The 15490-nt window shown below is 44.6% G+C and overlaps 1 protein-coding gene across 2 annotated transcripts in view; it reads right to left on the bottom strand.

The window, feature by feature from the left end:
• Positions 1–1128: 1128 nt before the first annotated feature.
• The window catches only part of TTYH3 (tweety family member 3), a 79955-nt gene continuing 65593 nt past the window's right edge, over positions 1129–15490 (bottom strand). The window contains exons 13-14 of one of the 2 annotated variants that reach the window (XM_075058534.1): positions 14514–14589; positions 1129–6831 (exon numbers count right to left, since the gene is read on the bottom strand). In XM_075058534.1, the coding sequence (XP_074914635.1) occupies positions 6760–6831; positions 14514–14589 (148 nt within the window). In that variant the 3' untranslated portion in view covers positions 1129–6759. Of the gene's footprint in view, positions 6832–11736; positions 12352–14513; positions 14590–15490 lie in introns of those variants that run through there. The other variant, XM_075058533.1, reaches the window with a different exon arrangement.

Genomic DNA, 15490 nt, shown 5'->3' with positions numbered 1-15490 from the left:
AAAGGATGGGCAGAGGTCGGGGGCAAGAACAGCGCAGGACGGAGGCAGGAGACCAGTCCCTCGATTTGGCTGGCAGGATCAGGCAGAAAACAGATCAAGAGAATTACAGGAAGGTAAAGGTTTTAGTTCACTACTTGATAGAGAGGCAGCAGAGCAGGCCGGCGATCAGAGAACAGTACAAACGAAGAACTAAAAAGAAAGCCACGATAGCCTGGGGCAGATCTGAGAAAGATGAGCCCACGCTGAGCGGCACCGGCTCCCTTGGCGATGCTACCAAAGGCACGTACATACGTTTCGTACATACGTTTCATCGTCTCCTGAAGAGCGACGGCTTCGCAGCGGCCGAGCTGGTGGTGTACCCCTCCGTACCATTTTTCCACACTACTTGTACTTCTGCTGCTGAAAACGAACCGCTTGCCTTCGCTGCTGCTCCAGCGCAACCTAAGCAAAGCGGCAACGGGGGGCTCGGGTGGGGGGATCACACGCACCGTGCGCAGGGGGCACATCTCCACAGCCCGACCTCCACGTCCCGTAGCTGCTCCAGCATCTTCTCCAGTGGTGCCTGTAGCCCCCAGAGGTCTCCCCGGGACGAGGACAGCCCCGCAGCCAGCACCAGCCCAGCTCCGTGCCCCCATCCAGGCTCCCCCCCAGCCAAAGCTCGCCCTCCCGGGCCCCCCAGCCGCAGACCACTCCGGAGGGGTACAAGCCACATCATTGCTAAGGCAGGATTAGCGCAGCTTCCCCTGGAGGGAATGTCCGCATCGATCAGTTTTCTTCAGAGGTTCTTTTGAAGCTGCCCGAGTCAATTTGAACAGTCCAGTCTGTGATTTCTAACAGCAACCAGATCAGGTTGAGACCTGGAAGCAAAGGAAGAAAGCAGCCCTGCTAATACCTGTGCGCACACTTCATCTTGCATCGCAGGACCGACACCAATAATTTGATTTCTGTAGTACAGGGCACTCGCATTCCTATTCCTTCCACCCTCTACTAGCTATTAGACTTTATGGCTCTATTACCTGTCCTCACTTCATGGATCTACCACAATGTATGAAAGGAAATAAGAATTCAGGCAGGTCTATGAACAAGGAAAAAAAAAAAAAAAAAGAAAGAATCAATAAATAGGAACAGTGGTTTTAAATCGTTTATTTTTAAAACATGAAACCCAAGCTGAATAGAAACCACAGAAATTACATTTAGGTTTTTTGTTTAGTATTTGCAAACCAAAAGTTACAGTAAAAAATAGCTACATTACAATCAATAGAACTACAGAATTAAAAGTAAAGATACAAAAATGGGCTCAATCCTCTTTAATCCTCACAATTTAAAAACATTTTGGGTAAGTGCAGGAACACTTGAAAGAAACTAGCAGGTCCAAAGTTTAAAAAAAAATTATATATATTTATATATTATATATGTATATAAAGTGGTATGATATACAACCATTATGGTTAAGAAGAAAAAACAGAAAAGTTACAAAAAGGCCAGGTACATGTTCACCATTAGGTTTCTGTGCACAGTGTCCAAGAAAAGAAACTTCCCTCTGAATGATGTGAATAAAACTCATGGGGCCTCCCATTAACAAGGGACCTGAGGCACGCGACGTGACGGCTGGGCAGCTGGACCCAATGCAGAGGACAATGAAAGAAATACAGCTTTTCTGGGACTTCAGTGGCCTCCTGGGCAGAGGCCACTGGAGAAGTCTTGGTGTGAGATTAGAGGAGGAACAGGAAGGAAGGAGTTGGGAATTGCATAGTGAGGAGCAATGTAGTATCAAATATGCAGAGCACCTAAGAGCTTCATGCTACAGTTATCCTCTTTAGGAAAGGAATATTTTGAACTTTCTGGTTGTACATCAATTTATGTTCCACTTTGTTCACGCAGGTAGCCACAGGGGCTGGGTGAGCACCCAGGAGCTCCAGACCACCAGTAACCCGTGACTTCTCTCCCAGCTGGGCAACACACTCACCATCACAGCTTGGCAGGAGATCCCACTCCCTCCTGAAAGCACAGATGACTTGCTAGCTATCTAGGAACCGCTACCAAAACATCCCACGCTTCTGCTGGGCCTCCTGGAATGACTAGGGAAGCACGCACACAAATAACTTCTAGAAAAGGGGAGTAGGCTGTGATGAAAGAAGCTACCTGGTTAAAGGTACAGATTAAGTCTTGTCAGGTCTCTTCTCTCAAGGCATTAGATCTACTCCTTGGTATCACCCTGGAGGGCTTTTCCCCTCCCACCCAGAGATGTTCACTGAGTTACACTAACAGACTTGTTGCGTTGGGGAAGACCCTGGCTTCTCCTCGGTCCCCAGGTAGGAAGCACTTCAAAGACAGCTCCTCGCCCTAGCTAAAGGAAAATGCACCCACCTCATCTACTCCCGAATCAGGTGAGGTGGCCAGAATCAACAAGCCAAGACACTTCTCTCTTCAAAGGGCTCAGCATGGTATTTCAGTTGCTGCTAGAAGGAAGAGAAGGCGGGACCTGAAGCGAAGCATGGGTTTATCCACACAGGTACCTGTACCTTGCTCTTAGGGGTATCCACCTACTCCGGTCTGCTATCACCCTGCAGCACCCAAAGCTCTCATGAGCGATGGCTAAGCAGCCCCCCGAGAAATGGTTTACTCTCAGAAAGGCCAAGCTTTTTATGTATTTTCAGGGAACTGCTATGGAAATCCTAACTTAGGATCACTTAAAACCCCATGCACTGTGTCCCCCTCAAAGCACTCAAATGAACATCCTTGCATCTTGGCTGAGATGACTGTACACGGAAAATTAACACCTATCAAATTGAGAAAACTTAAAAAGGACAGGAGGGGAAGGGAGCACTCCATCCTTCACATTTGGATGCACGCTAAAAATCTTAGCTTGAACCCTTTTATCAGCACATAAAATGAACTCAGTTTAATAACACATACAGGATACAAACACTACAGTTATATTCCCAAGACAGCACAAGAAATTCACAGCCAAGTCTTGATTCGATTTCCTTTACAATTACAATGCAGTCTTGAACACTGGACACAAGAGTCCAACATGCTATTTACATTTCACATTGTGGAGATGTTTGTGTGCTTGGAAGAGTTCTCAGTTCCAAAAGAAAGTGTCATTCACACATGATGATGCAGTGGAAATAAACCAAGCCAACCAGACAAGCCCATGACCACATTTGTGCTTCTGAAAAAGTAACATGAAGTGTCTTCACCGATGCAGTCACCTTCAACTGGACAAGCTGCCTTCCATTTCGCAGTCAGCGAGGTGTCCAGAGGCCAATCTCATCCCCCCTGAATTCTGGACCCTTTTGCTAGCAACCAGTAACATGAGTAATGTTCCGATAAGGTCAGCTGGGACACACCAAGTGATATGGCCTTGGCATTTTGTCACATTAAAAACAGAGACACACAATGGAAGAGAGAGAAGTCTCTACAGCTTTACCTCCTACAGCTTGAAGAGTCTGGACTCCCTCAACCATGAATGCCATCTAGAACAGATGAGTCTTCGCCAGATAGCACCTGCTGTTCACCCGAGAGGGAGGCACAGAGTCTGGGAGATCTTGGCTTTTGAAAGTCCACTCCTCAGACGAAATGTGACCATATGGATGAGACTGATTATGTCGCAGCCATAAGAATAGGCAAAGGCCATCTGTTCTTCAGCAGATCTGTTCAGACCAGCCTGCAGAAATGCCACACTGTTGCTCAAGGTTCCAGTAAAAAAAAAAGAAAAAAAGAAAAAAAAAGAAAAAAGTAGTAGTAACAATAACAATAAACCAAAAGAAACCCATTTGTCTGTGTTTCCTATCCAGCGCTCTGCACAGCATGCAGCGGGGCAGCAGAGTTCCAGGATGCTTTACAAAAGTGCAATATCCATGTCAAGTAAAGGAAGTGCTGGCTGGACAAAGGTACACAGCTCACACTGCAGTCACGTTATGCTGGCCTCCAGAGAACAAAATGTTATCTCCGTAACATTCCTTCCAGTTATATGTTGAAGTCACAGAGCACGTATCTCTACATCTGTGCCTTGCTGCAAGCCCCAGACATTGTCAGAAGTTGTTCTGGGTGTTGTGAGTGGCTATGCCAAACCTTGGAAGGAAGCAGGTCAAGGTGGCTGCTCCATTAGAAGCTGCAAACAAAAAGGCATAGGCTCGCTCCCCCATTATCCCTGCTGGCACAGACAATACCACTGTGACAATTTAGATCCAACCCAAAGTGCAGTCACACGCATGTTCAGGATGCATTCTGTATATAAAAAAGTCAATATACAGAAGCACTTGTTTTCACAGGGTCCCCCCACACCCTCCAGCCTTCAAAACACTTGCCTTCAATGAGTAGGACTGGGCCACAGATTTTAGGGCAGCTCTCCTAAATTGATAGCATAAGTAGCAATCCGAGCACAATCTTGCAAGGAGAGATGATGGCAGAACAACTCAGTCTTAATAAGGATTATATGGCTCTTGCTTCTTTCTTCAAAGTGAGGGGAAGGTTCAGTTCCCCCCAGATAGCAGTTGCATGCTTCGGACCCTGCAAGCTAACCATTCCACATGCTTGTACACTCGGGTGTCCTGGTAGGCTTTAAGACAGGGTGGAAAACCTGGCACTCATGAGCCACAGTGTCCCTCCATACTACCTGTGACTACATTTCCCTGCCCTTGTTATTTGATAACACAGAGGTATGTTTCATTGTGAAGCCCATCAAACATGTCTGAAAGGGCATACTCAGTCCTGAGCAAGAAAATCCTGCTTCCAGAGATTTATGGTGAAGTGTGAAGTTTTCTCCAAAACCTTCTCTTCCTGTCTGCGTGGTGGTGCCTCCTCCCTGTCTCCCTCACTCCTTTGAATGGCAGTAGCTGCCCTACAGCTTTTGCAGTCTATTAGTGGTTTCTGTCTTAAGAGGAGTCTCAAAGCTTGCTCTTCCACAGAGCTGGTACCATTTTACAGCAGATACCATCATCCTGGTTAGCTACCTGCTAGGAACAATTCCTACCTCACTGCAAGAAGGCAACTGACTTGAGTTAAAGGCAGATTGGTAGATTCTGTGCCCCGTACAGCAAATATGGGGTAAACAGACACCGAGTCTGAACATCACTGAGGTGAAGACTAACTGCCTCTGCCAATGGCTCAACTGCAGTTTAAGAGACGTTTCCCACTTTATTTCCTCTGCCAGTTATTTAATGTAATGCTCAGCAGCTACACTAAGATGCCCCTGCTCAGAGGTAAAAAGACAAAAAGGAACACCATAGTTACCCTACTGAAAAGGCAGTACTTGACAGTACCTCCCAAGAGGCAGTCTCCTCTTCCAGTAGGAAGCTGTCAGTGCCCTTTGGAGCACTGCTCTTCAGTGGAAAGTACAGCACCAATGGAGGATGTTGCCCTCTGCAGGCACCCAGCTGCCTCTTTGCAAGTTGTGTTCTGCCTCATGTCAAGAAAAATGCCTTAATATGGTCAGATAGTGGTTAGCAATGTGCCTCAAAAAACAGAACGAAATAAAATAGAATAAAATAAAAACCTGTTCTGACAGTCACAATGTTCTCCAGATGTCGTTTGGGTTTCTGACTCTGGAACACAGAAGAAGATATACTGACGATCTTGTGAATTTATTAGGATTGAGGCTCTAAAAACCTCCTTCAATACCAGTTCAGCAACCTTGTGCTGTACATCATGATTTAAAGAGAAAAAAAAAAAGTCCAGCAGAGTTCACAGGGTCGCTCCTGTAGGGAGAGCTTGCATTTGCTATAAATCTATTGGTGCTTCCAGTCTCTCTTGCTTTTGCAAGCTCACTGTCCCATAAGATCTAGCATCAGAGAGCTGAAACTCTTTAGTGCAAAAATACCCCCCCCTAAAGTCTTAAAAGTCTTTTCCTGGAAAAATTTGGCACCAAGTGGGTGGCTGGCTCCTATTTGATCTGTGTGTCAGCCTCGTAAAGGCAGCACCCAGAATGCCATCTGCAAGTACCTGGGCTTCCCTGATGGAGCAGAGAGGTCAGGTTCAGAGCAATGGATAAGGTAGTTGACTGGTGCTGGGACCCCCTGCTCCTCCTCAAGAATTCACGTGCTAGATATAATGGGAAAGAAAAAGGCATTTTCTTAATGGATTTTTTTTTTTTTTTTTTTTTAAAGTTAACCAGGGTAGTGGGATGGTTTGCTCTAGAAGAGCCCCAGGCTCCCACATTATAGTGGATATCCAGTGACACTATGAGACAGGAGTTTCCCTCCTCCCTCACACAGGGCACTGGACCAGAGGACTCCCATCAAAATGCTGCATCGTGCATTGACTCAACATTCCCTCGTTGTACGCTAGTCATAGGCACTGAGCCTCTGCTTCTTCAGTGTTTGACAGACTGCTGATCCCACTGCAGGAGTGAAGACGACCTACCACCATCTTTCACTGAGCCCCTCTGGGGAACAGAAGGGGAAAAAAAGGGGACAGAAGATATTTCTGATGGGCTACTCTAGTAAGTTGGCCCCCAGGCAGGTGGACCCAGTTTCTTGCCTGGGTGCTCTCAGTTGCTTGCCTGCACGTGCTTGCTCTCTCTCGCACATCACGTACAACAAGGTGAAGGCTTAAATTCAAAAGGGGCTTCCACTCCAGTGGGCAGGTACCAGGTTGGAGGGGTGGTCTGGACTGGAGAAACAGAAGGAGCTGCACTGGATTTTGGGCAGAACAGCAGGATTGTTCTACGAGGACAGCACAGGGGCACAGCAGTTGGCACATTGTTTAGTCTGACTGCACGTGTGGGTTTTGTTTTTTTGCTTTTGCTTTTTCATTTTAATGCACACTGCCAGCATCTGGACGAGGTTGGTTGGTGGCGAGGTATTTGGCTCTCATGCTGGAGGTGTACTGGAGGAAGACAAGACAAACAAAACAGAACAGAAAAGTAAGTCAGAATGACTAACGTAAACATGGAACCACAGATTACGACCACCTCCCAGCATAAAATGGTCTGTATTTACAGCAAGCATATCAAGGAGCTGCTGGCTCAGTCTGACAAGGAAAGTTTCACAAGTCACTGCATAGTCCACTCTGAGTAACATACTGTCAGCCTGCTGCAAGGATGCTGGCCAGGTCAGTGCAGATGGGCTAATGGTTCATCCAAGCTCTCTACAGAGAAGGAAATCCAATAGTCATTGAGTTGAAATATGCCATACTTTGCTTGGGAGAAAAGAGGGAAATGGAAATGATGCAGATGTAAAACCCCACCTCACACCTTCATCCTCTCTTAGTCATGTTATTGCTTTCAACCATGCCAGAAAAGGAGGTTGAAAAGAAAATGGGTGCGCACTGCATTTTTACATTGCATTTTACAGCAATGAGGGCATCAGAAGACTGCATGCATCTCAGCTGGTCAGTTTGAAAGAAAAGTGTGGAAGAATGAGTCTGTGAACAATTTATGGCCAAGAAAGAACAGATCCTGCCAGGCTGGAAACAGGCTGCCATCAAACAAGATGATATTAGCTAACATTTATCAGATGGGTAATAATACACTGGGGCTTGGGATCCAACCTGTGTACTATGCAGTAGTAGGCAAGACTCCTGCTTGGGGGTGAGAAGAGAAAGTCAGAAAGATGAGAGGTTGTTTTGGTTTGGGGGGTTGTTTTTTCTTAGTTTCTTTTTTATTCTAAGGAAGGTAATCCAAAACAGCTCCCAGAAGCTACTGAGGTAACATCTGCCATTCAGCTTTGAATAATGAGCTGAAAAGCATGTAAATAATACCCAGCAGTAAGAACAAAAGACTTTGCTTCTTTATGCCAATGTGTTCAATGCCTTCATCGTGACTACATTACTGCTTCTGGGGTTCTGCTACCATGATACTAACAACCAAGCAATGAGGACAGACATTTTATTCCTCTTTTTATACCAGCTGGAGATTGAATAATTCTATAATACCCACATCTTACTTCCCAAGAGTGCTCTTCAGCATACTGACTTTTCATCACCTTCAAAACAGAACCACATAAAATAGCTGGTTAAGCCGGCAAAGAGACAACTGAAAGGCAGTTCCACACCAGGAGGTATGATTTATCTTGCCCACTGGGAAAGAACATTATGAGGCATCTGTAGGCTCTCAAAAGCTCAGCTGTCCAAGGGGCTTTTCAGAGAATTAACAGTATTTTATCAGTTTTCCTTCAAAAACTGACCTGGGCTGAACCTCTGTACAATAGAAGACAGAAACTGCTCCTTTGGCAGAGCTGACCCCATTGGCACAAGATGAAGACACCTGTGGCTTATTTGCACAGTCGTCTTTCAGTGTCTTCCATAATTGGAAAACTTTCTGCAGAACATGGATCTTAATATAAAACTCTGGCCCAGAAATGGCATCTATATTTAGAAGACAAAGGGTACATCTTTCTCTTTTTAAGATGTATTTTTTGTCAGTGAGAAGGAAAAGGTAGAAAGTACCAAGCTGAGCCAGTTTAAGGACTATATTCTATACAGTTTATTAAATGTGATTACTGTTTCAGAGTTAAAGTTTAGGGCATTATTAAAACATATGAGACTAACACAACAGGCTCAGAGAAGCTTAGAAGTCAAAGAACTTTCTCATAAAGTAGGGCACATTTCAGATAGTGCAATGCTGAAATTACCAGCCAAACATCATGCTAAGATGACGGTCTTAGAAGGAAAAACGCATTTGATTGCACATTTTCCACTTGTATTCTGTATGGTGACATGCGATAGGAGATGAGTATGAACAGAGAACTTCCAGGTGCTAACGTTTTGTAAGAAGTATTTAGGAAAAAAAATCTCAGATCATGGAAGGTTATTGTGCATCTTCCAGGCCAAGTCATATAGGTTCAGCACAAAACATGCAACATCAACTTTCTTTAGAGGATTATAATCAAGAAGAGCCACTTGATGAACTGCATTTCAAGGATGTACAAAGTATACCCATCATGGAGGGAAAAGTCAACAAGAATTCAATCCTTCCTTCACCAAGAAAACAGCCCACGGTTATTTAAGTGTCACTATAAAAAAGTAATCAGGAACACGAGATTTGGACAGTCAAGCAGAGGGCATTTTACATTCAAACCTACCTGCAATCCACCACAAGGAACAAATCAAGACTCAGAGTAGTCAGAGTTAGGGCTGATGTTCTCTCCTTAACTCAGGATTTTTGCGCCTTTGTACCTTTTCCCATTATGGTTTGAATCAGTTACTCCTTCTGTTACAGTGTATTTTTAATGACCATGATAAGTGCCATTGAAACCTGGAAGTAGAGAGCTAACACTTCACTGCACACCGCTTGTAACCAGCACAGCTCTATCAGCGTGTACTGGATCTCCAGTCACTGCATTAGACTCCATGTACAAATGCTTTGCTCCAAATGCTGTTGACAGTAGTCCCTCATCCAAGTCCTTCAGTGCATCCTCTACTGGGAAGCAGAGGAAAGATGCTGTGGAATACACAGATCCCAACATCTGGACAGGCCAGCAGATGAAGATGTATCAGCAGACACTTGCCAGTCACATGGATATGAAACCAAACTGTATTATCCATAGTTAAAATAACTAAGTCTTTAGCTCCTTTAAAAAGTAATTCTAAAGACTTAAAGCTTGAGAACAATTCAGAGCCAAGGAGGTCTTGGACTGTACTCTGAGGTAACCTGGATACAGTGCCTGACACAGCTATAAGGTATACAGTTGCATTTAGTTTCCTTTAAAGAGGAGCTTTCATAGAAGGTTAAAGAACATGCACAATGCAGTCATTCTTCCAGTACTCTCGCTGGAAGTACCCATGTGCCTATACACCCTTGTTTACCCTTTCAAAAACAGCATAGAGGACAAGTTCCAACCCATACCTTCACCACACTGTCAGCTACCCTAAAAAGAGTACCTAAAAGACTTCTGTTACTGTTTCTCCTTGTGGCTTGTGCTATTCAACACAGCACACCCCTCCATCACTTACCAGTCAGCTAGGACAAACACAGCTGATTGCATTCAAGTTTATTTTATATTTCTCCAAAGAGAAATTTTTGTATTTCTCCTTCACATTCAGCCTTGTTGAGGGTATAAGCTTTCATAGGTGTGGTTTGCTAGCACATACAAGTTAGGTGCTTAACACAAAGGAATCATTGGTTGAAAAAAAAAAAAGGAATAATCACTTAATTTTAGAGAATTCTATCAACTCCTGTGAACTGTGCAGACCATGAGTACTTCACAGCTAACTGAGCTATGCTGGAAGATCACTTACCATATGAAACCATGACTCTGAGTATAAACCATTTACTGTTTGTGGTTAAAAAACCCACATGTATCTCTCAGCTACCGTGACTTTGATTTCCTGCCAGAGCTATTCAGGTAATCCAATAAAGACCAAAGCTTCTGGATTCAAGTTCTTAAAGGTTGATCCACCTCTCAAATAGCTAAAGCACAGTAAACACACAGGGTTTGGTATCATTATGTATGGGAGGTACAAGATGCAGATAAACAGCCAATTTCAGCCAGTGGGTTCTGAATTCAAAGGGACTTAAGTTTTCCAAGTCAAAAGAACAGAGCTTCTGTTTGTTTTGTTTGTTTTTAAAGTCTTGGAAAGAATGCAATGCCTTTGTCTCACCCCTGCAGATAGCCACATTAAACTCTGGGTGTGACCTTCGGTAAACAGAAGACAGTGCAGACTGAGATCAGGTCATGTTTCACAGCCCAGAGAAGATTTCAAGTCCAGAATGAAGACACTAGATTCCCCCCGCCACCCCCCAGCAATATTTTATTTCATGGAATAGATCCATCTAACATCGCTACAATACCACCTGCAGGAACCAAAAAGCAGAAAAACCACTATAAGCTGATGCCCAAAAGCAGTCTTTGCAAGACTTAAGACTGAAGAAAGTTGTGACTCTTTCAAGGGTGCTAGCACCATGCTTCAAGACAAGTTTGCTTGTGTTCATGCACCATGGCAGAGGGCATCAAGACACCGGATTCAGACAGCACCCTTCCCAGCATGTCACAAGGCAGGCAGACAAACAGCAAGAGGCAGCAAGAATGCAGACCAAGCAGCAACATGACAGAAAGGAATCCAATGCAAGGCTGACAAAAGTCCCAAAAAGAACGGCAGAAAAGAAGGAACAGCAGCTTTATGGACATGTATTTCTGTGAACAGAATGTAAGATACGGGTCATTGATTGCATGAGCCAAAAGCAATGGGCCCTCTGTTCCAACTGGAACCATCACCTTCCAGTTACTGTGTGACTGCAGTTCCTTTGAAGGAGCACTGTCCTTCATACCAGGCGAGTTGCTTGGTAACTCTAATTATACCCTATATTCAACCAAGCTAAAAAACTACAAGGCCTAATGCAGACCACCTACTCTTTCTGTAGGCGCGTGGCTTTGTCATGGACCACTGTGAGGGAAGAAACACTGGCTATCTTGCAGAACATCAGCAACTACAGCCCATTAGGAATTCAGACAGTGAAATGGTACTAGGAGGGCCCTGTTCACAGAGCCTGTGGGACATGGATGGGATGATTTGGACACACAGAACAAACAAAACAGTAAAAAGTTTTGAAACAGAATGAAGCAGATCTTAGTGCTTATGTCTGGACCCTTAGGGAAATTTTTTTTAAACTTGCTCCTTTCTTACTTTAAATGCAAGGATAAAAGGAGAAGCTGCACAAAGATCTAACAGGCAATGAAGTAACTCTTCAGGACAGGCCACCATTACCAGCTAGGATCTTTCAACAAATTAAAAATCCTACTGAGGAGCTAAAAGCTTGTGGCAGGTAAGTATTGGTGGTTTCAGGCACACGCTGTTGCGACCAGTTAAGACAAATAGAAGAGCAGTAGGGCTCAAGGGAAGCCACAAGCTGAATTAAGACAACCAGTCCTGACTGAAAAGCTGCTAGATTGGTTCTCTTTACTTCTAGAAAATGGCTTCTTGTGATAGGAGAACTTCTATTCTGCATTTGAAGTGCAAGGTTAGTTCTACATTCAAGCAGCACTCAGTACTAAGTGTTCAAACTGTTCTCAAGTGTGGACTCTGGAGTTGAAGCTGCTGTGAATTAGCTTTTGTGAGGCATGGGCACCTAAAACCCTCACAATGTGCACCAGAAGCCTTTACAAGGTTGATACTGCTCCTTGAGTCTGCACCAGAGCAAAAGCTTATTTTAATTTTAACCCTTGGCAGGAGGGAATGGGGTGGGAGGTGCAGAGGGAAGGAATGTGAAGAAATAAAAGGCACTGGCCTGGGATAAACAGTGCAGGGATGAAGGGAGTGGTTGGGAGTGGAGAAGGGGTTGAGCAAGAAGGACCTTTTTTCCAGTACCTGTTCCATTTGCGGGCGCTGTTACCAGTATGTCCGTGCACTGTCCGAGGGCTTAAGCTGCCAGCTCATATGGCTGCTACTGTCCATGGCAGCCAAATACAACTGTGATGACGCAAGAAAGAGAGAGAAAAAGAGAGTGCAGCCTCAACGTGCATGAAAAACACAGTGCAAGAAAGTGAAACGCTGCGGTGTGTGTCAGCGACAAGGTGGGCTCTACAACCCTAAGGGAATAGCCCTGTGGCAAGAAGGAGAAAACAGAAGGAATGAGAGAAGGGAAAAAAACAAACAAACAAAAAGCCAGGAAAAGTAACGGACAAACAATGCAGCAGGATCATCACATCTTAGTTTTCACCATCTGTTCACAGAAAGCTAAATGGAATCTATCAGCTCTGTCCACTCACTGGACATAACCTATTTGGATGGTTATTCCCCTTTCCTCCCTCCCCAAAAGAGGCAGGGACACGTGCATTGGTATTGCCTTTTCATCTCTCTCCTCCCACAGATGATTTGCTATGAAAAGTTACAATTTCTTCTGCCTCAGTATGGTCTCAGCCACCTGCTATGGAGAGCTGCGAACACAAAAATCCCAGAAAAGCCCCCTTCCCTGCCACGTGCCAACATGAGAGTAGACAGTATTTTTCTTCTCTCCACTGCCTGTCTACTATGTCCCTGCAGAAAACACATTTATCCTGTAGCCTGTTCCTTGTCTCATCTAGGGAGAAGCTCCCCTCATCTCTAGGTGCAGCGCTGCACTCTCCTCCTCCCCCAGCTCCTGTGCTTCCCTATAGCCCATATTGATGGCTGCCAAGTCAAGTTACTCCGAGGAAAAAAAAAAAAATAAAAAAAATAAAAAAAAAAATCTCATCTTCATCTACTCTCAGAAACCAGGCTAAGGCGCCAGGACTCAGACCCCCCCTTCAGGGTATTAATGCAAACAGCTACTGAAGAACCAGGGAAATTCTTGCATAACTAGAGCCCACACGGAAAGGAGTGTGCTTTCCCTGAAGCAGAAGAGCTGTAGGACAAGGGGAAGCAGGACCTCGGTCTACAGACATTGAACGAACATATGCCTTGGCAGTACCAGAGGGACAGTGCCCTTCCTACAACAGGAAACGTCAGCAGTAAAGCATTTGCCACGCTGTACTGTGTGCAGCACATCAGCTCTTCTCCTGAGGACCACCTCATTGCTGGGAGCAGATAACGCTACCAGAGCCTGTGATCAGAGCACCACCAGGGATTCAGGAAAAACTCTGTGAAGGTTGAAAGAGGTCTGGCCAAGTACAGAGACAAGGATCAACCCTCCACTTTTCCACTTTCTCTACAGCAAGATGAACTGGTCCTTTTGAAGTGAAAACATGAATGTGATGTCCTCTTTTCCACCACAACTCCTACTCCTTCATTCTCCAACCTCCTCTTCCTCCCCTTCCCATGAATTTGAACCATGCACCACAGAGTGTATTTTCTTTACCTATACCTGAAGACCGGTTGATTATTAAGCATGCTACTACTTATCCTCTGTAATCACATCACCAAGTTAGTGAGCACTGCGATGGCATGTTCTCCAAGTTCTGGTGTAAGGCTTACAGGATCCAGTGAAGGAGGGCAAGATTCATCTAGTTCTTACACAGACATGAAGGCAAGCCCATGTTTTATCCAGCATACAGAAATGGCTATCAGGCCACTCCAAATATCAAAACCTTCCATGAAAGTTTTTTTTTTTTCCTCCATAGGAAATTAAATACAAAAATAGATTCTAAAGAAAGTAAAACAGTTGTGAAAGAAAGATTAAAAAAAAAATCTCAACTGAAAAAAAAATAATACAGGTTTCATCCTACCATTTCTTTAGGGCAGATTAAGGAGAGAGGTTCAGCGATAACTCTGCATTTACTGTTTTAACAAGTTTCTTTTTTAAACTTGAGGAACCAATGCCACAGATAGCAAGTACACTGCATGCAAGTGAATCATCCTGCTGAAGTCATCCACCATCTAATCATGCACTTCAGTGGTAGCAGGACTGGGCCCATAGGATTACCATTGTTAATAGATTGAGTATTATTCTTTTTATGTACAACATCCAAAGTAGCATAGCAGGGTTTTATTCTCCATGGCAGGTGAGACATGGCTTGTCTATTCAAATTGCTGCCATTTATGGGCCAGATCCTGTGTTTGGCTGCACAATCAGCTCCCTTGAGAGTATACAGGAGTGGTAAATATGTATTCCCCAAAGTTGCTGGAGCAGAGAGGAGCAGTAAAGAGAGACTTACTGAGGGAGGTGGGGACTCCCGGCCAATGAGCGGGGTATTCTCGCAACGGGGGTTCTGGAAATTTGCATTCTGGCTCCTAGGAAAGGAAGACACACATGGTAACAGGGGTATGTGCTATGCTTCTCTGGGGAAAGTCTGACTGTGACATGGGACAGAGCATACGCATCCCCAGAACTACTGTATCAGGCCAGTCTCCCTCAAAGCTTTTTGTACAGGCCAGGTGGATCTCCCTTTTTCAGACAAGGGCACAAAACTAGCATTATTTTCCTCAGATTGAGCACTATCTTTACACTCTTACTCAGAAGGGCCCACACTGAACCACGTCAAGTGATTTAAAAATAGGTCTGTGTGAAAATCTGCCTCCCTGCAGCATCAGAACTGCCAAGCTGCAGAAATGGAGATAAAATGAGGACAAAGTCTAAGGGGAAGAACAAAATGATGTGCCAGCCCAAAAAAGATGGGTCCTGAAGGTAGTCCAAGTGCGATCAGGGTTAGGCACTTCTGGAGAAAGCTCTTAAGATCCCACCTGGACTAGGTGGCTCTGAACTACAACAGATGTCAGAGCTGACTGCAAATATTGTGGAAGGACAGAGCCTGCAGGTTTTCTCTTGGCTCTCAGGAGGCTTAAAAATCTTCTAGCAAGACTGTTCTGTCTGAAGAATTAAGTCTTCTGGTGGTTAAAATCATTGTGTAATAAGAAGCCCAGACAATAATTTCCTAATTCTTTTCTCTAGACAGATTTCTAAATCCTGCAGGACAAAGCTGTTCACATTTTGGAGCACGCTCTCTAGTACAACTCTTTCTACTGCAGCACTTTTAAGCTATTCCCTTCTCCCAGTAGATGCCAATCAGAAAACATGCCTTTTGACACTTTGGACAAAATCCTTCATCACTTTCTACTGCTTGGTCGAAAGTGCCAGCCTCGCAGCACTTAGCGACAACAGAAATCACAGTGAAGCAACGTGGACAAGCCCAAT

This window comes from Buteo buteo, chromosome 27 (genome assembly GCF_964188355.1).
Source record: "Buteo buteo chromosome 27, bButBut1.hap1.1, whole genome shotgun sequence".
NCBI classification, from domain to species: domain Eukaryota; kingdom Metazoa; phylum Chordata; class Aves; order Accipitriformes; family Accipitridae; genus Buteo; species Buteo buteo.
Note: the sequence above shows the minus strand (reverse complement) of the source record. Positions and strands in the feature narration are given on the sequence as shown.